This window comes from Sebastes umbrosus, chromosome 7, assembly GCF_015220745.1.
Source record: "Sebastes umbrosus isolate fSebUmb1 chromosome 7, fSebUmb1.pri, whole genome shotgun sequence".
In the NCBI taxonomy this organism is placed as follows: domain Eukaryota; kingdom Metazoa; phylum Chordata; class Actinopteri; order Perciformes; family Sebastidae; genus Sebastes; species Sebastes umbrosus.
This window is the reverse complement of record NC_051275.1, coordinates 13,963,153-13,985,067: the sequence shown is the minus strand read 5'-3', so window position 1 is coordinate 13,985,067 and position 21,915 is coordinate 13,963,153. Positions and strand designations below refer to the sequence as shown.

At 41.3% G+C, this 21,915-nt stretch overlaps 4 protein-coding genes across 4 annotated transcripts; 1 reads left to right on the top strand and 3 right to left on the bottom strand.

Annotated features, from left to right (window-relative positions):
* Positions 1 to 426: 426 nt before the first annotated feature.
* Positions 427 to 4,422, bottom strand: LOC119491560 (extracellular calcium-sensing receptor-like). Its single transcript, XM_037775702.1, has 11 exons — positions 4,172 to 4,422; positions 3,544 to 3,782; positions 3,347 to 3,429; positions 3,024 to 3,203; positions 2,752 to 2,940; positions 2,126 to 2,638; positions 1,828 to 2,037; positions 1,591 to 1,714; positions 1,318 to 1,511; positions 960 to 1,241; positions 427 to 870 (listed from the first exon to the last, which is right to left on the bottom strand). The coding sequence occupies exons 1-11, from the start codon at positions 4,420 to 4,422 to the stop codon at positions 448 to 450; spliced, it is 2,688 nt and encodes an 895-aa protein (XP_037631630.1). The 3' UTR covers positions 427 to 447.
* A 2,267-nt stretch (positions 4,423 to 6,689) lies between these two features.
* Positions 6,690 to 10,918, bottom strand: LOC119491559 (extracellular calcium-sensing receptor-like). Its single transcript, XM_037775701.1, has 12 exons — positions 10,668 to 10,918; positions 10,221 to 10,336; positions 9,898 to 9,989; positions 9,584 to 9,763; positions 9,312 to 9,500; positions 8,981 to 9,197; positions 8,685 to 8,863; positions 8,387 to 8,596; positions 8,147 to 8,270; positions 7,877 to 8,070; positions 7,519 to 7,800; positions 6,690 to 7,429 (listed from the first exon to the last, which is right to left on the bottom strand). Exons 1-12 carry the CDS (start codon positions 10,916 to 10,918, stop codon positions 7,007 to 7,009), a joined length of 2,457 nt encoding a protein of 818 aa, XP_037631629.1. The 3' UTR covers positions 6,690 to 7,006.
* Positions 10,919 to 13,627: 2,709 nt separating this feature from the next.
* Positions 13,628 to 17,669, bottom strand: LOC119491558 (extracellular calcium-sensing receptor-like). The gene is made up of 12 exons (XM_037775700.1): positions 17,419 to 17,669; positions 16,892 to 17,088; positions 16,650 to 16,741; positions 16,336 to 16,515; positions 16,064 to 16,252; positions 15,733 to 15,949; positions 15,437 to 15,615; positions 15,139 to 15,348; positions 14,902 to 15,025; positions 14,632 to 14,825; positions 14,274 to 14,555; positions 13,628 to 14,184 (listed from the first exon to the last, which is right to left on the bottom strand). Exons 1-12 carry the CDS (start codon positions 17,667 to 17,669, stop codon positions 13,762 to 13,764), a joined length of 2,538 nt encoding a protein of 845 aa, XP_037631628.1. The 3' UTR covers positions 13,628 to 13,761.
* A 2,921-nt stretch (positions 17,670 to 20,590) lies between these two features.
* LOC119491325 lies at positions 20,591 to 21,448 on the top strand (the record flags this gene model as incomplete). The annotated part of the gene is made up of 1 exon (XM_037775217.1): positions 20,591 to 21,448. A coding segment is annotated over one exon (858 nt), but the record flags the coding sequence as incomplete, so codon positions are not given.
* Positions 21,449 to 21,915: the final 467 nt, after the last annotated feature.

Below are 21,915 nucleotides of genomic sequence, written 5' to 3'. Positions count from 1 at the left end.
TAGACAGGCTACATCGTCTTTTGTAATGTAATAGTTCATCAAAAATGTTGTTTTCTAAGAAACTGGTGGAGTATTTCATTCATCTGAGGTTCAGTATTTATTCAAAACACAGAAAAGAGAGCAAGCAACCAACCACATTAATGCAAAATACATCAAAAAGTATTTCATTGAAATGTGTGTTTGTATTTAATGGTTGATTAATAGTGTTATATTACCATTTAATGATGTCTAAGAACAGCAGAAAATATCTTAGATATCCATTTACCAATGAAAGCCATGATTATGTGTGGCTGCAAGACGTTTGTTGATTTTATACAAGCACGTTAACAATTAACATTATTTAGATGAAAAGAATTGACATAACATATACACATACACATTGCATGATATCAGGTCGTGGCAAGATTGTATCAAGCAGAGAGTCTGCTCACGTTCAAGCCAGAAAGACTACCTGGCCATCAGGTGTTTCTTAGTGTTTTTCTCAGGCCTCAAGAGAATGATGAAACATTTGGGGGCAAAAATGCAGAGCAGTAAACCATAGCTAGAGGCCAGGATTGCAAAAATCTCCACAGCGACAACATATTTCCCAGGAGAGCTAACGTAAGCAGGAACAAAGGCCACCCAGACAGCACAGAATATCAGCATGCTGAAGGTGATCAGTTTGGCCTCGTTGAAATTGTCGGGGAGTTTCCGGGCAAGAAAGGCCAAGAGGAGGCAGGTGCAGGCCAGCAGACCAATGTAACCCAGAACCAGAGAGAAGCCCACAACAGAGGCCATGGCACACTCCAGGGTGACCTTTGAACCTTGAAAACCAAGATCACGTTGAGGCACAGGGGGGCTGAGGGACAGCCATGTGGCACAGATGATAATCTGTATGAAATGTAAAAACATTTAGGTGTTATTTTGTTTTATATCAAGAAATGCTGTTAACTTTTAAACAATAAAAAAAATATTCACACCTGTATAGATGTAAAGAGGCAGACACTTCCTCTCTGCTGGCCTGGACCAAACCACTTCATCAGGGCTTTAGCACCTGGCCGAGCTGAGCTGAAAACAACAAGAACTACCAGGGTTTTGACCAGGAGGCAGGAAACACAAAGTACAAAGCTGATCCCAAAAGCTGCCTGCTGGAACCGACAAGCCCAGACTGATGGACGACCAATGAACACCAGCGAGCACAGGAAGCAGAGCTTCAGCGACAGGAGAAGCACGAAGCTGAGTTCTGAATTGTTGGCTCGCACCTTGAGCAAGAAAGACAAGGGGAAGACATTCAAATGCATACAACAAACTCTCTGTTATACTACTCTGGGTTCTTACCATAGGTGTTTGACGGTAGCAGAGAAACACCACAAACACAGCTGTTGTCACCGCGGCACCAGACACAGCTACTGCAGTCAGGGTGATGCCCAAGGTTTCATTAAAGGAAAGGAAATCCAGTTGGCGAGGGATGCAGGCAGTTCGTTTAGCATTGGACCAAAACTCTGATGCACAAAGCTCACAGTGAAGGGAACCTGGGAGAGGAAAAAAGAGGAGAAAGGGAAGGATAATAAAACACAGACAAGGTGGAAATTTCAGGAGTAATGTCCTCACCAGTTTGATTGCTAATCTCCCCTTCAGCACATGGGATACAGTCAAAGCAGCAGAGAGGTTCTCCTTTCCTGTTGGCCTTCCGGGTGCCTGGGGGGCAGCTCTCACTGCACACTGAAACAGGCACCTAAACAAGTAAAATAATATTCTCAATGACATAATCATGTGAATAGACACAGGCCTTCATTTTAACAGCAAATGTGTTGGTAGCCTTGAGACAACTTGTTGATCTGAATATACCTGAGTGGATCCTGTGCTCCACTGAATAGCTGACTCATTAAGGTGGAGGTCAAACCCGTCCACACGGCCGATCAAAACCAGTTTGAGTGACCCCTCAGGGGTGTTCTGCCAGTTGACAAGGTCGTACTTTGCTGGAATGTCGGCACCTTGGAAGTAAAACATTTCACCCTGTGGTGTGGTGACGTTCACTTTGTTCAAGTGCTGCAACAGCTGAAATGTTGAAGAGACTGTTGACATCAAAACTTTAAGAACTATATGGCGCTTGTGGATAAGATGACTCAGGGATAATTGTGTTTACCTCTATGGGTTTGATGTGTTTTGGAGAGGAGCAGGTGGAGCTGTTGCAGGAGAGAAGACTGTGAAGGGCGTGGGCTGCAGCATAAACAGCTAGGTAGACATTATAAGCCATTCTTAGCTGGGAAGTGTCAGTGAAGTGATTCTGAACTCCCTCCAGGGACTCTGTGCCGCTGCAGGGTGCTAGAGAAGCTTTCTGAAAGGACTCCTTAGCAGAAGATGAAGAAGAAACATTTGACTGATGGTTAGAACTTGTTTTGAGTGGAGATGAATATAAAGATAGAGGTGCTGCATGTGGACTGCATCCAAACTCCTTTTCCCAGAATTCTCGTAAGAATTCATCATCAGGACGACGAATTGGGTGCAAACTTCTGAGATAATTTTGAAATCCGGGTATTGTTGCACTTCGAATGGCCACACCAAGAACGCCAGTTGCCACTTTAGAGATGGCGAGATCTTGGAGAATATCACCACTGGTGCTCCAAACCTCACTGGCCAGAAACTGTCTGTCAGTCACCTACAGATTAGACGACACTGAAATAAATTACAACAAGAAAAACAGACAAACTATATGTTTTTGTTTAGTGATGAAAACCTTAGTCTATACAAATGTCCATGCCAGTTGCTCACATTTCTTTTGGCCAGTTCCAGAAATAATGTCCTTACATCTGTATGCCAAGAAAAGATCAAAATCACCCTGGCAGTCGAAGCTTGAATTGTGAGGGCAGCACGTCTGGCATCACTCACAATAGTTTCTCTGTCGACGGTCTCTATGAATTCCAAACACACCCCTTTCCCCTGAGTCTCTTCCTGAAATGCCTGGAGGTCAAAAGAACAAATATGTTCGTACATGTTTTGAGAGTTTTTCAGGCAATTTACAGTAAAATAACAAAAACATACACCTGTATCGCAAAATGACCATAATCATTGTTTTTAATCACAGCTCCCATCCATGTCCAGCGGAAGTGTATGGCCAGTCGTGCCATGGCCCGGGCTTGGTAAATATCACTGGGGATTGTTCTGAAGACGTTTGGAAACTTAAGCCTGTCACTAAGACAGGGGCAGCTTGCATGGTAGCTGATCTGAGAGAAAGATGCAAAAATATTATTTTGACACTGCCTTTATAGCAATAACACCATTTTATTTTTAGTATCAGCCTCTTGCTGTATAAAATAAGGTTAATCAGGTTTATTTCCTATGAGATAGTGAAACTCACAAGTGGCACAGAGAGAGGCCCAAGGATCCTTGACAGAATTATGGTTATTGTTGATGAGGCAGGACCAATGAGTAAAGGAACAGGCTGACCACCTGCTGATAGACATATAATTACATGAGGACAAACTTTTTGTGTTATAATCATATCAGCTGCTGTTTTCATGGATATATCAAATATTAACTGCATACTAAATCATCAAGTCATACCTGCTGTCTCTCTAGGTCGTTCATCAGTTGTAGAACGAGGCGTAGAGGATGTTAAGTTGCAGCTGTGTTCGTCTCCTCCAACCAGCGACAGTGCAACTTGCAGAGCCCAGCGAGAACTGGAACAGCTATCAAGTGTACGGTAGCCCAGCTTCACTCCCGGTAGCAAGGTGCTGTTAAGGTTGATTTCATCCACCGCAAACTTCATAGTATATAAATTTTGTAATGACTCTAGATCTAAACTGAGATCAAAGAAGAACAGTGAATAAAGAAGAAGGAAGGAACAGTGAATAAAATAAAGTAGAATATCAGTGAAAGATAGTAAGAAATGTCATATATACCAACATAAATGTAATACAGCAAAATCTATTTAAATAATTATACTATAATTAAAGTATGATAATCTCAGATATATACAACTTTAACTTGACTTATCATAAAACAGTATGTGTACTATAAACATTACATAACTTTCTAGCTCAACATTTTGTAGAATATTTTTATCTATATTTAACAGAAACATATGAGCATGACAAAAATATATGAATATTTGTGTATAAAATATAATGTGCTGAACAACATAATAACCACCAGACATTAAACAACACTATATTTTCTGATGAAGTTTTACCCAGTGCATGGTTCATGGTGAGGAAGCTTGGTGAACCCCTGCTCTAGAGCCGGTGAGTAATACAGATTAAAAAGTCCACCGATAATCACATCTCCATCCTGGGAGAGGCTCTTGTCACTCGGTTCTCCCCACCGGGAGCACACTATCGCCTGAGCCACCTCCGGCTCCGTCTGTCTGCCCACTACAGTGAGAAGCAGCAGGGAGAAGGCCGAGGAAGGCCACCGAGTGTGGAGCCAGGAGAGCCAAGACATAGATGCAGCTGTTCTGAACATTTAACACATATAATAGCTGTTATCTGAATGACAGAATATGCATCAATATATGCAGTCTGTGTAAAACACAAGTCACATCAAACCTCCTTCACCGAACCTGACAATAGAGTTCAACAGTTCCTGTTACCAAATACAAATCACATTAAATTCCACATGTCTAAATGTAACATCATAGCCTCGTGTCTGTTGCCTGCAAAAACAGAGGACACGATAAACAGAAACATGGTTCACTTGATTAAAAAGCTCTCATCACCAGGTAAATTGTTAACTTTGAAAATGGTATCTTAACTAAAACATAACGACCCCCCCACTCTGCACAAGTGAAGTGTTGATGTGAGTATTTATAATAGGTGTAAAGCCTTTTGAAAGGAAGTAAAACTGATGACACACGAGCCAAAATGATTCCTCTCTCGAGTGATGGTGGAAATACAAGTGAATGCTTGCAAGGGATTAGTGTAAATTATGTGCTATGTGTGTGTGTGTGTGTGTGTGTGTGTGTGTTTGTGTGTGTGCGTGTGTGTGTGTGCGTGTGTGTTTGTTTGTGGATACAATACTGTATGAAGTCATTCAAATGACCCCAGATAACTGAGATACTCAGGATAAGCAAGTGAAAAGTTTCGGGAGGCAGCTTATCGTTTTTTCTAAATGAGCTGAAAGTGATCAAACATGAAAGAAATCATCCAACTTTATGTGTCATTTCCTCTTTGATTTATAAGGAATATTGTACTGTGATTGATCCATGCAACTTAAAGGTACAGTGTGTAACATCTCGCCATCTCGCTGTGAGGTTGCAGATTGCAACCTTTCCCATGTGCCAAGCGTGTAGGAAAACTACGGTGGCTGATGTGAAAATGCAAATGGCCCTATCTAGAGCTCAAGACCAACCGACCAACAGAGATGTCCCGTGTCTTGTTTCCCGGCAGCTGAGTGGAGTGACACTGGTTAACTCCTGAGCGAGTGATGTTATCCACTCCGGCCCAAGCAGGAAAAGTTAACAGTAGTTTGTACGTTCAGGGCTACTGTGGAAACATGGTGGCCGGCTCCGTGAAGAGAGGACCTGCTTCGTATATAAACATCTCATTCTAAGGTAACAAAAACACAATGATTTTTATTTCCAGGTAAAATACTTTTTAATATTATATTCCATTTCTGCACATAGATCCCCCTAATTGTTACACACTGGTCCTAACAAAGTTGGCAGTCTGTTGGAACCAGTATGGGGAATTGTATGCCCAGAGCAACAGGTGTGCTGTTTGTCAGCTCTATTACACTGTAATTTCATAAGCAATTACACCCCATTATGTTTAAGGTGGCATATGGGGCAAGATGAGGCTGTTTGTGACTTACGATGAATGTGTATGTATTTCTTGCTTCCTTGAACATAAAATTCAAATTGTTTTATTGTATAATGCTGTGATTCCCCTGTCCCTCAAAGTCCTAAATAATTACTTTCTCAACATTTTCTTTTCTATGACTACATGGTGGATAATTAATATATATAATGCCTATGTATACATTGTTTAATCTGAGCACATGGACGCACTTTGCCTCATTCTAAAAAGATCATCAAGAATTTGCAAGGGTTATTGTATATGAACTTTAGGGCAGTTAGACCTACTGTATATTACTTTTAGAGCAAATGCTTCAATTAAAAGTGAAAGCGAGACGTGGCACAGCTGCACAAGCTAATTGCAGATGTACATGAAAACTTCAACAGGGAAAAAACCTTGTTGAGAGATGAGGAAAGAAACATCAGATTATCATTTAGTGGTATAGTACTTCCATCTAGTGGTTGTTGTTCAGTACATGTACCAAAACAATTATGTCCATGTTGTCATCAACATATCATTCCACATTCAAAGTGATTAGTGTTGCAGTTAGAATAATGGGTAGCAGATTTTATTATTTCTCTCGCTAATATGATTTTGATAGCTGCATCAACTATTGTGATGAGGCATACTGAAGCCCCAATTTTTTAAATGGCAATTATACTTATTTTAACTCTAACCAAGAACATAAGGCATTGGCCCACTGTGAAAGTAATAAATGTATTTACTTCTATTATTTACTTTGAATTAATGCAAGAGTATAACAAAAAAACACAATATGGTAGACAGGCTACATCATCTTTTGTAATGTAATAGTTCATCAAAAATGTTGTTTTCTAAGAAACTGGTGGAGTGTTTCATTCATCTGAGGTTCAGTATTTATTCAAAACACAGAAAAGAGAGCAAGCAACCAACCACATTAATGCAAAATACATCAAAAAGTATTTCATTGAAATGTGTGTTTGTATTTAACGGTTGATTAATAGTGTTATATTACCATTTAATGATGTCTAAGAACAGCAGAAAATATCTTAGATATCCATTTACCAATGAAAGCCATGATTATGTGTGGCTGCAAGACGTTTGTTGATTTTATACAAGCACGTTAAAAATTAACATTATTAATATGAAAGGAATTGACATAACATATACACATACACATTGCATGATATCAGGCCGTGGCAAGATTGTCTCAAGCAGACGAAGAGAGTCTGCTCACGTTTAAGCCAGAAAGACTACCTGGCCATCAGGTGTTTCTTAGTGTTTTTCTCAGGCCTCAAGAGAATGATGAAACATTTGGGGGCAAAAATGCAGAGCAGTAAACCATAGCTAGAGGCCAGGATTGCAAAAATCTCCACAGCGACAACATATTTCCCAGGAGAGCTAACGTAAGCAGGGACAAAGGCCACCCAGACAGCACAGAATATCAGCATGCTGAAGGTGATCAGTTTGGCCTCGTTGAAATTGTCGGGGAGTTTCCGGGCAAGAAAGGCCAAGAGGAGGCAGGTGCAGGCCAGCAGACCAATGTAACCCAGAACCAGAGAGAAGCCCACAACAGAGGCCATGGCACACTCCAGGGTGACCTTTGAACCTTGAAAACCAAGATCATGTTGAGGCACAGGGGGGCTGAGGGACAGCCATGTGGCACAGATGATAATCTGTATGAAATGTAAAAACATTTAGGTGTTATTTTGTTTTATATCAAGAAATGCTGTTAACTTTTAAACAATAAAAAAAATATTCACACCTGTATAGATGTAAAGAGGCAGACACTTCCTCTCTGCTGGCCTGGACCAAACCACTTCATCAGGGCTTTAGCACCTGGCCGAGCTGAGCTGAAAACAACAAGAACTACCAGGGTTTTGACCAGGAGGCAGGAAACACAAAGTACAAAGCTGATCCCAAAAGCTGCCTGCTGGAGCCGACAAGCCCAGACTGATGGACGACCAATGAACACCAGCGAGCACAGGAAGCAGAGCTTCAGCGACAGGAGAAGCAAGAAGCTGAGTTCTGAATTGTTGGCTCGCACCTTGAGCAAGAAAGACAAGGGGAAGACATTCAAATGCATACAACAAACTCTCTGTTATACTACTCTGGGTTCTTACCATAGGTGTTTGACGGTAGCAGAGAAACACCACAAACACAGCTGTTGTCACCGCGGCACCAGACACAGCTACTGCAGTCAGGGTGATGCCCAAGGTTTCATTGAAGGAAAGGAAATCCAGCTGGCGAGGGATGCAGGCAGTTTGTTTAGCATTGGACCAAAACTCTGATAGACAACGCTCACAGTGAAGGGAACCTGGGAGAGGAAAAAAGAGGAGAAAGGGAAGGAAAATAAAACACAAAAGTGGAAATTTCAGGAGTAATGTCCTCACCAGTTTGATTGCTAATCTCCCCTTCAGCACATGGGATACAGTCAAAGCAGCATAGAGGTTCTCCTTTCCTGTTGGCCTTCCGGGTGCCTGGGGGGCAGCTCTCACTGCACACTGAAACAGGCACCTAAACAACAAGTAAAATACTATTCTCAATGACATAATCATGTGAATAGACACAGGCGTTCATTTCAACAGCAAATTTGTTGGTAGCCTGGAGACAATTTGTTGATCTAACTATACCTGAGTGGATCCTGTGCTCCACTGAATAGTTGACTCATTAAGATGGAGGTCAAACCCGTCCACACGGCCGATCAAAACCAGTTTGAGTGACCCCTCAGGGGTGTTCTGCCAGTTGACAAGGTCGTACTTTGCTGGAATGTCGCCCCCTTGGAAGTAAAACATTTCCCCCTGTGGTGTGGTGACGTTCACTTTGTTCAAGTGCTGCAACAGCTGAAATGTTGAAGAGACTGTTGACATCAAAACTTTAAGAACTATATGGCGCTTGTGGATAAGATGACTCAGGGATAATTATGTTTACCTCTATGGGTTTGATGTGTTTTGGAGAGGAACAGGTGGAGCTGTTGCAGGAGAGAAGACTGTGAAGGGCGTGGGCTGCAGCATAAACAGCTAGATAGACATTATATGCCACCCTTAGCTGGGAAGTGTCAGTGAAGGGATTCTGCACTCCCTCCAGGGACTCTGTGCCACTGCAGGGTACTAGAGAGGCTTTCTGAAAGGACTCCTTAGAAGAAGATGAAGAAGAAACATTTGACTGATGGATGGACCTTGTTTTGAGTTGAGATGAATATAAAGATATAGGTGCTGCATGTGGACTGCATCCAAACTCCTTTTCCCAGAATTCTCTTAAGAATTCATCATCGGGACGACGAATTGGGTGCAAACTTCTGAGATAATTCTGAAATCCGGGTATTGTTGCACTTCGAATGGCCACACCAAGAACGCCACTCGCCACTTTAGAGATGGCAAGATCTTGGAGAAGATCACCACTTGTGCTCCAAGCCTCACTGGCCAGAAACTGTCTGTCAGTCACCTACAGATTAGACGACACTGATATAAATTGCAAACAAGAAAAACAGACAAACTATATGTTTTTGTTTAGTGATGAAAACATTAATCTATACAAACATCCATGCCAGTTGCTCACATTTCTTTTGGCCAGTTCCAGAAATAATGTCCTTACATCTGTATACCAGCAAAAGATCAGAATCACCCTGGCAGTCGAAGCTTGAATTGTGAGGGCAGCACGTCTGGCATCACTCACAATAGTTTCTCTTTGGACAGTCTCTATGAATTCCAAACACACCCCTTTCCCCTTAGTCTCTTCCTGAAATGCCTGGAGGTCAAAAGAACAAATATGTTCGAACATGTTTTGAGAGTTTTTCAGGCAATTTACAATAAAATAACAAAGACATACACCTGTATCGCAAAATGACCATAATCAGTGTTTTCAATCACAGCTCCCATCCAAGTCCAACGGAAGTGTATGGCCAGTCGTGCCATGGCCCGGGCTTGGTAAATATCACTGGGGATTGTTCTGAAGACGTTAGGAAAATTAAGCCTGTCACTAAGACAGGGGCAGCTTGCAAAGTAGCTGATCTGAGAGAAAGACGTATAAATATTATTTTGACACTGCCTTTATAGCAATAACACCATTTTATTTTTAGTATCAGCCTCTTGCTGTATAAAATAAGGTTAATCAGGTTTATTTCCTGTGAGATAGTGAAACTCACAAGTGGCACAGAGAGAGGCCCAAGGATCCTTGACAGAATTATGGTTATTGTTGATGAGGCAGGACCAATGAGTAAAGGAACAGGCTGACCACCTGCTGATAGACATATATTTACATGATGACAAACTTTTTGTGTTATAATCATATCAGTTGTTGTTTTCATGGACATATCAAATATTAACTGCATACTAAATCATCAAGTAATACTTGCTGTCTCTCTAGGTCGTTCATCAGTTGTAGAACGAGGCGTAGAGGATGTTAAGTTGCAGCTGTGTGCGTCTCCTCCGACCAGCGACAGTGCAACTTGCAGAGCCCAGTGGAAACAGCTATCAAGTATACGGTAGCCCAGCTTCACTCCCGGTAGCAGGGTGCTGTTACGATTGATTTCATCCACCGCAAACGTCATAGTATATAATTTTTTTAATGACTCTAGATCTAAACTGAGATCAAAGGAGAAGAAAGGAACAGTGAATAAAATAAACTAGAAGAACAGTGAAAGATAGTCATCAAAAATGTCATATCTTCCAAAATATATGTATTACAGTTAAATCTATTTAAATAATTCTACTACAATTAAAATATGCTTACCTCAGATATATACAACTTTAACCTAACCTAACATAAAACATTATGTATTATAAACATTGCATAGCTTTCTAGTTCAACATTTTGTAGAATATTTGTATCTGTATTTAACAGAAACTAATTGTGCTGAACAACATAATAACCACCAGACATTCAACAACACTATATTTTCTGATGAAGTTTTACCCAGTGCATGGTTCATAGTGAGGAAGCTTGGTGAATCCCTGCTCTAGAGCCGGTGAGTTATACAGATTAAAAAGTCCACCGATAATCACATCTCCATCCTGGGAGAGGCTCTTGTCACTCGGTTCTCCCCACCGGGAGCACACTATCGCCTGAGCCAGCTCCAGCCCCGTCTGTCTGCCCACTACAGTGAGAAGCAGCAGGGAGAGGGCCGAGGAGGGCAACCGAGTGTGGAGCCAGGAGAGCCAAGACATGGATGCAGCTGCTCTGAACATTTAACACATATAATAGCTGTTATCTGAATGACAGAATATGCATCAATATATGCAGTCTGTGTAAAACACAAGTCACATCAAACCTCCTTCACCGAACCTGACAATAGAGTTCAACAGTTCCTGTTACCAAATACAAATCACATTAAATTCCACATGTCTAAATGTAACATCATAGCCTCGTGTCTGTTGCCTGCAAAAACAGAGGACACGATAAACAGAAACATGGTTCACTTGATTAAAAAGCTCTCATCACAAAGGTAAATTGTTAATTTTGAAAATGGTATCTTAACTAAAACATAACGACCCCCCCACTCTTCACAAGTGAAGTGTTGTGAGTATTTATAATAGGTGTAAAGCCTTTTGAAAGGAAGTAAAACTGATGACACACGAGCCAAAATGATTCCTCTCTCTCGAGTGATGGTGGAAAAACAAGTGAATGCTTGCGAGTGATTAGTGTAAGTTGTGTGCGTGTGTGTCTGTGTGTGTGTGTGTGCGTGCGTGCGTGCGTGCGTGCGTGCGCATGTGCGTGCGTGTGTGCGTGCGTGCGTGTGTGTGTGTGTGTGTGTGTGTGTGTGTGTGTGTGTGTGTACGTGCGTGTGTGTGTGTGTGTCTGTGCGTGCGTGTGTGTGTGTGTCTGCCCCCAATTGTGACTTAAGCGTGTATGTGCGTGTGCGTGTGTGTGTGTGTGTGTGTGTGTGTGTGTGTGTGTGTGTGTGTGTGCGTGTGTGTGTGTGTGTGTGTGTGTGTGTGTGTGTGTGTGTGTGTGTGTGTGTGTGTGCGTGTGTGTGTGCGTGTGTGTGTGTGCGTGTGTGTGTTTGTGTGTGCGTGTGTTCTTGTACAGCTATCTTTGTGAGGACCAATTTGAGTTTTCGACCTTCAGAGTGAGGACATATTTGGAAAGTGAGGACATTTTGGCCAGTCCTCACTTCCACACAGACCTTCAAAGGCCTGTTTGAGGGTTCAAACTTGGTTTTAAGGTCCAGGTTAGAATTAGGTTTAGGTTAGGTTAAGGTGAGGTTAAGGGTTTGGCTCAGGCATTTAGTTGTGATGGTTAAGGTTAGGGTAAGGGGCTAGGGAATGCATTATGTCAATGAGTGTCCTCACAAAGAAAGAAGTACACAACTGTGTGTGTGTGTGTGTGTGCGCCTGCGCGTGCGTGTGCGTGTGTGGATACAATACTGTATGAAGCCATTCAAATGACCCCAGATAACTGAGATACTCAGGATAAGCAAGTGAAAAGTTTCGGGAGGCAGCTTATCGTTTTTTCTAAATGAGCTGAAAGTGATCAAACATGAAAGAAATCATCCAACTTTATGTGTCATTTCCTCTTTGATTTATAAGGAATATTGTACTGTGATTGATCCATGCAACTTAAAGGTACAGTGTGTAACATCTCGCCATCTCGCTGTGAGGTTGCAGATTGCAACCTTTCCCATGTGCCAAGCGTGTAGGAAAACTACGGTGGCTGATGTGAAAATGCAAATGGCCCTATCTAGAGCTCAAGACCAACCGACCAACAGAGATGTCCCGTGTCTTGTTTCCCGGCAGCTGAGTGAAGTGACACTGGTTAACTCCTGAGCGAGTGATGTTATCCACTCCGGCCCAAGCAGGAAAAGTTAACAGTAGTTTGTACGTTCAGGGCTACTGTGGAAACATGGTGGCCGGCTCCGTGAAGAGAGGACCTGCTTCGTATATAAACATCTCATTCTAAGGTAACAAAAACACAATGATTTTTATTTCCAGGTGATTATACACTAAAGAAAACATACTCATTAATATTATATTCCATTTCTGCACATAGATCCCCCTAATTATTACACACTGATCCTAACAAAGTTGGCAGTCTGTTGGAACCAGTATGGGGAATTGTATGCCCAGAGCAACAGGTGTGCTGTTTGTCAGCTCTATTACACTGTAATTTCATGAACAATTACAACCCATTATGTTAAAGGTGGCATGTGGGGAAAGATGAGGCTGTTTGTGACTTACGATGAATGTGTATGTATTTCTTGCTTCCTTGAACATAAAATTCAAATTGTTTTATTGTATAATGCTGTGATTCCCCTGTCCCTCAAAGTCCTAACTAATTACTTTCTCAACATTTTATTTTCTATGACTACATGGTGGATAATTAATATATATAATGCCTAGCAGATTTTAATATTTATCTTGCTAATATGATTTTGATAGCTGCATCAACTATTGTGATGAGGCATACTGAAGCCCCAATTTTTTAAATAGCAATTATACTTATTTTAACTCTAACCAAGAACATATGGCATTGGCCCACTGTGAAAGTAATAAATGTATTTACTTCTATTATTTACTTTGAATTAATGCAAGAGTATAACAAAAAAACACAATATGGTAGACAGGCTACATCATCTTTTGTAATGTAATAGTTCATCAAAAATGTTGTTTTCTAAGAAACTGGTGGAGTGTTTCATTCATCTGAGGTTCAGTATTTATTCAAAACACAGAAAAGAGAGCAAGCAACCAACCACATTAATGCAAAATACATCAAAAAGTATTTCATTGAAATGTGTGTTTGTATTTAACGGTTGATTAATAGTGTTATATTACCATTTAATGATGTCTAAGAAACAGCAGAACATATCTTAGATATCCATTTACCAATGAAAGCCATGATTATGTGTGGCTGCAAGACGTTTGTTGATTTTATACAAGCACGTTAAAAATTAGTATTATTTAGATGAAAGGAATTGACATAACATATACACATACACATTGCATGATATCAGGCCGTGGCAAGATTGTCTCAAGCAGACGAAGAGAGTCTGCTCACGTTTAAGCCAGAAAGACTACCTGGCCATCAGGTGTTTCTTAGTGTTTTTCTCAGGCCTCAAGAGAATGATGAAACATTTGGGGGCAAAAATGCAGAGCAGTAAACCATAGCTAGAGGCCAGGATTGCAAAAATCTCCACAGCGACAACATATTTCCCAGGAGAGCTAACGTAAGCAGGAACAAAGGCCACCCAGACAGCACAGAATATCAGCATGCTGAAGGTGATCAGTTTGGCCTCGTTGAAATTGTCGGGGAGTTTCCGGGCAAGAAAGGCCAAGAGGAGGCAGGTGCAGGCCAGCAGACCAATGTAACCCAGAACCAGGGAGAAGCCCACCACAGAGGCCATGGCACACTCCAGGGTGACCTTTGAACCTTGAAAACCAAGATCACGTTGAGGCACAGGGGGGCTGAGGGACAGCCATGTGGCACAGATGATAATCTGTATGAAATGTAAACACATTTAGGTGTTATTTTGTTTTATATCAAGAAATGCTGTTAACTTTTAATCAATAAAAAAAATATTCACACCTGTATAGATGTAAAGAGGCAGACACTTCCTCTCTGCTGGCCTGGACCAAACCACTTCATCAGGGCTTCAGCACCGGGCCGAGCTGAGCGGAAAACAACAAGAACTACCAGGGTTTTGACCAGGAGGCAGGAAACACAAAGTACAAAGCTGATCCCAAAAGCTGCCTGCTGGAACCGACAAGCCCAGACTGATGGACGACCGATGAACACCAGCGAGCACAGGAAGCAGAGCTTCAGCGACAGGAGAAGCAGGAAGCTGAGTTCTGAATTGTTGGCTCGCACCTTGAGCAAGAAAGACAAGGGGAAGACATTCAAATGCATACAACAAACTCTCTGTTATACTACTCTGGGTTCTTACCATAGGTGTTTGACGGTAGCAGAGAAACACCACAAACACAGCTGTTGTCACCGCGGCACCAGACACAGCTACTGCAGTCAGGGTGATGCCCAAGGTTTCATGAAAGGAAAGGAAGTCCAGCTGGCGAGGGATGCAGGCAGTTTGTTTAGCATTGGACCAAAACTCTGATAGACAACGTTCACAGTGAAGGGAACCTGGGAGAGGAAAAAAGAGGAGAAAGAGAAGGAAAATAAAACACAAAGGTGGAAATTTCAGGAGTAATGTCCTCACCAGTTTGATTGCTAATCTCCCCTTCAGCACATGGGATACAGTCAAAGCAGCAGAGAGGTTCTCCTTTCCTGTTGGCCTTCCGGGTGCCTGGTGGGCAGCTCTCACTGCACACTGAAACAGGCACCTAAACAAGTAAAATACTATTCTCAATGACATAATCATGTGAATAGACACAGGCGATCATTTCAACAGCAAATTTGTTGGTAGCCTGGAGACAATTTGTTGATCTAACTATACCTGAGTGGATCCTGTGCTCCACTGAATAGCCGACTCATTAAGATGGAGGTCAAACCCGTCCACACGGCCGATCAAAACCAGTTTGAGTGACCCCTCAGGGGTCTTCTGCCAGTTGACAAGGTCGTACTTTGCTGGAATGTCGGCACCTTGGAAGTAAAACATTTCCCCCTGTGGTGTGGTGACGTTCACCTTGTTCAAGTGCTGCAACAGCTGAAATGTTGAAGAGACTGTTGACATCAAAACTTTAAGAACTATATGGAGCATGTGGATAAGATGACTCAGGGATAATTGTGTTTACCTCTATGGGTTTGATGTGTTTTGGAGAGGAGCAGGTGGATCTGTTGCAGGAGAGAAGACTGTGGAGGGCGTGGGCTGCAGCATAAACAGCTAGGTAGACATTATATGCCACCCTTAGCTGGGAAGTGTCAGTGAAGGGATTCTGCACTCCCTCCAGGGACTCTGTGCCACTGCAGGGTGCTAGAGAAGCTTTCTGAAAGGACTCCTTAGAAGAAGATGAAGAAGAAACATTTGACTGATGGTTAGACCTTGTTTTGAGTGGAGATGAATATAAAGATAGAGGTGCTGCATGTGGACTGCATCCAAACTCCTTTTCCCAGAATTCTCGTAAGAATTCATCATCAGGACGACGAATTGGGTGCAAACTTCTGAGATAATTCTGAAATCCGGGTATTGTTGCACTTCGAATGGCCACACCAAGAACACCACTTGCCACTTTAGAGATGGCAAGATCTTGGAGAAGATCACCACTGGTGCTCCAAGCCTCACTGGCCAGAAACTGTCTGTCAGTCACCTACAGATTAGACGACACTGATATAAATTACAAACAAGAAAAACAGACAAACTATATGTTTTTGTTTAGTGATGAAAACATTAGTCTATACAAACGTCCATGCCAGTTGCTCACATTTCTCTTCGCCAGTTCCAGCAATATTGTCCTTACATCTGTATACCAGCAAAAGATTAGAATCACCCTGGCAGTCGAAGCTTGAATTGTGAGGGCTACACGTCTGGCATCACTCACAATAGTTTCTCTGTCGACGGTCTCTATGAATTCCAAACACACCCCTTTCCCCTTAGTCTCTTCCTGAAATGCCTGGAGGTCAAAACAACAAATATGTTCGTACATGTTTTGAGAGTTTTTCAGGCAATTCACAATAAAATAACAAAGACATACACCTGTATCGCAAAATGACCATAATCATTGTTTATAATCACAGCTCCCATCCATGTCCAACGGAAGTGTATGGCCAGTCGTGCCATGGCCCGGGCTTGGTAAATATCACTGGGGATTGTTCTGAAGACGTTTGGAAACTTAAGCCTGTCACTAAGACAGGGGCAGCTTGCAAGGTAGCTGATCTGAGAGAAAGACGTATAAATATTAATTTGACACTGCCTTTACAGCAATAACACCATTTTATTTTTAGTATCAGCCTCTTGCTGTATAAAATAAGGTTGATCAGGTTTATTTCCTATGAGATAGTGAAACTCACAAGTGGCACAGAGAGAGGCCCAAGGATCCTTGACAGAATTATGGTTATTGTTGATGCGGCAGGACCAATGAGTAAAGGAACAGGCTGACCACCTGCTGATAGACATATAATTACATGAGGACAAACTTTTTGTGTTATAATCATATCAGCTGCTGTTTTCATGGACGTATCAAATATTAACTGCATACTAAATCATCAAGTCATACCTGCTGTCTCTCTAGGTTGTTCATCAGTTGTAGAACGAGGCGTAGAGGATGTTAAGTTGCAGCTGTGTGCGTCTCCTCCAACCAGCGACAGTGCAGCTTGCAGAGCCCAGCGGGAACAGCTATCAAGTATACGGTAGCCCAGCTTCACTCCTGGTAGCAGGGTGCTGTTACGATTGATTTCATCCACCGCAAACGTCATACTATATACGTTTTTTAATGACTTTAGATCTAAACTGAGATCACAGGAGAAGAAAGGAACAGTGAATAAAATAAACTAGAAGATCAGTAAAAGATAGTCATCAAAATGTCATATCTTCCAAAATATATGTATTACAGTTAAATCTATTTAAATAATTCTACTGTAATTAAAATATGCTTACATCAGATATATACAACTTTAACCTAACCTAACATAAAACATTATGTATTATAAACATTGCGTAGCTTTCTAGCTCAACATTTTGTAGAATATTTGTATCTGTATTTAACAGAAACTAATTGTGCTGAACAACATAATAACCACCAGACATTCAACAACACTATATTTTCTGATGAAGTTTTACCCAGTGCATGGTTCATAGTGAGGAAGCTTGGTGAATCCCTGCTGAACAGACGGTGTGTAATACAGATTAAAAAGCCCACCGATAATCACATCTCCATCCTGGGAGAGGCTCTTGTCGCTTGGTGCTCCCCACCGGGAGCACACTATCGCCTGAGCCACCTCCGGCCCCGTCTGTCTGCCCACTACAATGAGAAGCAGCAAGGAGAGGGCCGAGGAGGGCAACCGAGTGTGGAGCCAGGAGAGCCAAGACATGGATAAAGCTGTTCTGAACATTTAACACATATAATAGCTGTTATCTGAATGACAGAATATGCATCAATATATGCAGTCTGTGTAAAACACAAGTCACATCAAACCTCCTTCACCGAACCTGACAATAGAGTTCAACAGTTCCTGTTACCAAATACAAATCACATTAAATTCCACATGTCTAAATGTAACATCATAGCCTCGTGTCTGTTGCCTGCAAAAACAGAGGACACGATAAACAGAAACATGGTTCACTTGATTAAAAAGCTCTCATCACAAGGTAAATTGTTAACTTTGAAAATGGTATCTTAACTAAAACATAACGACCCCCCCACTCTTCACAAGTGAAGTGTTGATGTGAGTATTTATAATAGGTGTAAAGCCTTTTGAAAGGAAGTAAAACTGATGACACACGAGCCAAAATGATTCCTCTCTCGAGTGATGGTGGAAAAACAAGTGAATGCTTGCGAGTGATTAGTGTAAGTTGTGTGTCTGTGTGTGTGTGTGTGTATGTTCTTGTACAGCTATCTTTGTGAGGACCAATTTGAGTTTTAGACCTTCAGAGTGAGGACATTTTATGAAAGTGAGGACATTTTGGCAAGTCCTCACCTTCACACAGACCTTCAAAGGCCTGGTTGAGGGATTAAACTTGGTTTTAAGGTCAATGTTAGAATTAGGTTTAGATTAGGGTTAAGGTTCGGTTAAGGGTTGGGGTCATACATTTAGTTGTGATGGTTAAGGTACAACACAACACAATGTGCCAGGGACCCTCAAGGAGAACCATTTCAAGCCATTTAAAGCTGTTTCCAGGACAAGCTGGGGCCCTGTGTGATGAGAGCTTCTTCTATCTCAGTTCTAATAAGTAGTAGAAAAAGAATGGTGAATCAGCGAAAAAACAGGAAGATTTTTACTGATTGTGCAAATTTATCAAATTTAGCATTGATTCCTTGCCAGCCAAACCATGTCCCAAAAAAAAAATAATATTGCTTCTAGCACATTAAAGCTAGCCCTGTTAAACATCAGGTCTTTGGCAGGAAAAACGTTTTTAATCAATGATTTTATTATTGAGCACAAGCTTGATTTTATGTTTTTAACTGAAACTTGGTTAGACCAAAATAACATTGCAGCAGTTCGTATCGAGTCAACTCCTCCCAACTTTAGCTTTATGAGCGAAACTAGAATGCATAAGAAAGGAGGTGGAGTTGCCATATTGTTTAATGATTCCCTCCAATGCAAACAGATATCTTATGGACATTTTGCTTCTTTTGAATCTGTCGCTCTTCAGCTGAACTCCTCCTCTCGAGCTTTGTTTCTGAATATCTACAGGCCACCTAAATAATGTGCAAACTTTTTTGATGATTTTACTGAACTGCTGTCTATAATTTATGTTGACTTTGACTGTGTAGTCATTGTTGGTGATTTTAACATCCATGTTGACAACCAACAGGACAGAGGGGCAAAAGAACTGTGTCAGGTTCTTGATAACTATGGACTGACTCGGCATGTGACGGCGCCCATACACAATAGGGGACACACTTTGGACTTAATCGTATCAAAGGGCCTGAACATTTCCAAGGTTGTAGGGATGGATGTTGCTCTGTCTGATCATTCCTGTGTATTCTTTGAGAGTACTCTTCCTGTGCACAGAAATGATCACACAGAGGTAATCACAGAAAGGTATGTCACTGAAAATATCAGTGATCAATTTGTTCAGGCTTTCTCTTCCACACCCACCCTCCCCTGCACCTCTGTCAATGAGCTTGTAGATAATTTTAATTCTAAAATGACAAATGTTATTGATACCATTGCACCCACCACGGTGAAGACTGTCTCTGGTAAGAAAAAATCTCCATGGAGAAATGCCATGTTCGTAAAAAATGAAAAAAGAGAGTGTCGAAAAGCTGAACGCCAGTGGCGGAAAACAAATTTACAAGTTCATTATGACATCTATAAAGAGAGACTTTGCATTTATAATTCAGAACTGAGAAATGCAAGGCGGTCCTTCTTCTCTGACATCATCACCAAAAACAACAATAATGCACGTGCCCTGTTTGCTACTGTCGACAGGCTAACAAACCCTCCTGTGTCAGTAGCCTCTGAACTTTTATCCACCAGGGCCTGCAATGAATTTGCCTCCTTTTTCACAGAAAAAATTCACAAAATCAGACAAGCAGTCACTTCCTCCTTATCAGGTACAGGATGTTTGTTGCCCCTGCGTCCACTTAAACCTGGTGCAAATAACATGACACAATTTTATCCAATAAATCAGACATACCTGGAGGAAATCATACAACATCTAAAATCCTCCTCATGCTGCCTTGACATTCTGCCAACAGGCCTTTTCAAAAAAGTATCAGATTGTATGGTCTCAGAGCTTTTACAGATTGTTAATGCTTCTCTTGTTTCAGGAGTCTTCCCACAGGCCCTGAAAACCGCCGTCATCAAAACACTCCTCAAAAAGAACAACCTGGACTCATCAATAGTAAATAATTACAGACCGATATCAAATTTTCCATTCTTGTCTAAAATAATTGAAGAAAACAGTTTTTCAACAATTAAATAGCTCTCTGGCACTAAACAACTCTTTTGATGTCTTCCAGTCAGGTTTTTGACCTCACCACAGCACTGAGACTGCTCTTGTTAAGGTCTTCAATGACATCCAATTGAACACAGACAGTGGTAGAATTTCAGTTTTAGTTTTACTGGATCTCAGTGCTGCATTCGACACGGTTGACCATAATATATTACTAGACCGACTGGAAAACTGGGTGGGTATTTCTGGCATAGCACTCAGTTGGTTTAAATCCTACCTAAAAGACAGGGACTTCTTTGTGTCTATAGGTAATTGCAAATCTGAGCTGAACAAAATCACATGCAGAGTTCCCCAAGGCTCCATCTTGGGGCCTCTTTTGTTTAACATCTACATGCTCCCACTGGGTCAGATTTTTGATAACAACAAAATAAATTACCATAACTATGCAGAAGACACACAAATTTACATTACTCTATCAACAGGAGACTACAGTCCAGTACAAGCACTGAGTGAGTGCATTGAACAAGTCAATAATTGGATGTGCCAGAATTTTCTTCAGCTGAACAAAGACAAAACTGAGGTCGTAGTTTTTGGGGCCAAAAAGGAAAGATTAAAGGTTAGTGCTCACCTACAATTTGTAATGTTAAAAAGCTCGGACCAAGCCAGGAATCTTGGTGTAGTCATGGACTCTGACCTGAGCTTTAACAGCCATATTAAGACAATTACAAAGACAGCCTTCTATCACCTGAAGAATATAGCAAGAATTAGAGGACTGATGTCTCAGCAGGATTTGGAAAAACTAGTCCATGCATTTATCTTCAGCCGACTTGACTACTGTAACAGCGTCTTTACTGGTCTTCCTAAAAAATCGATCAGACAGCTGCAGCTGATTCAGAACGCTGCTGCTAGAGTCCTCACTAAGACCAAGAAAGGGGATCATATCAGTCCAGTTCTGAGGTCTCTACACTGGCTCCCTGTCTCTCAGAAAATTGATTTCAAAATACTGCTGTTGGTTTACAAAGCACTAAATGGTTTAGGGCCAAAATATATTTCTGATCTTCTGCTATGTTATGAACCGTCCAGACCTCTCAGGTCATCTGGATCAGGTCTGCTTAGTGTCCCAAGAGTCAGAACTAAACATGCAGAAGGAGCGTTCAGTTTTTATGCACCAAATATCTGGAATAAGCTCCCAGAAAACTGCAGGACCGCTACAACTCTGACTTCATTTAAAACAAAGCTTAAAACTTTCCTGTTTGCTGCTTCCTTTTATTAAACCAGATAATGATCTTATACTGCACTAGAGATTTTACTCTTGTGTGTTATGTTATAGTTTAGCTTCTATCCTAGCTTTTATTTTTAGCTTGTTTTAATTTTCTAATCTTTCATGTTTTTATGTTTTTATAGCTGTTTTAAATATGTCTTAATGTTCTTTTGCACTTTGTCACAATGTTCTTGAATGTTTATGTAAAGCCTTCGAATTGCCCTGCTGTTGAAATGTGCTCGACAAATAAAGCTGTCTTGCCTTGCCTTGCCTTATTGAGAGATTAGGAAAGAAGCATCAGAGCATCATTAAGTGGTATAATACTTCCATCTCGTGGTCGTTGTTGGTACATGCAGCAAAACAATGATGTCTATGTTGTCAACACATTATCATTCCTCATTTAAAGTGATTAGTGTATTAACTGCAGTTAGAATAACGGGAAGCAGATTTTAATA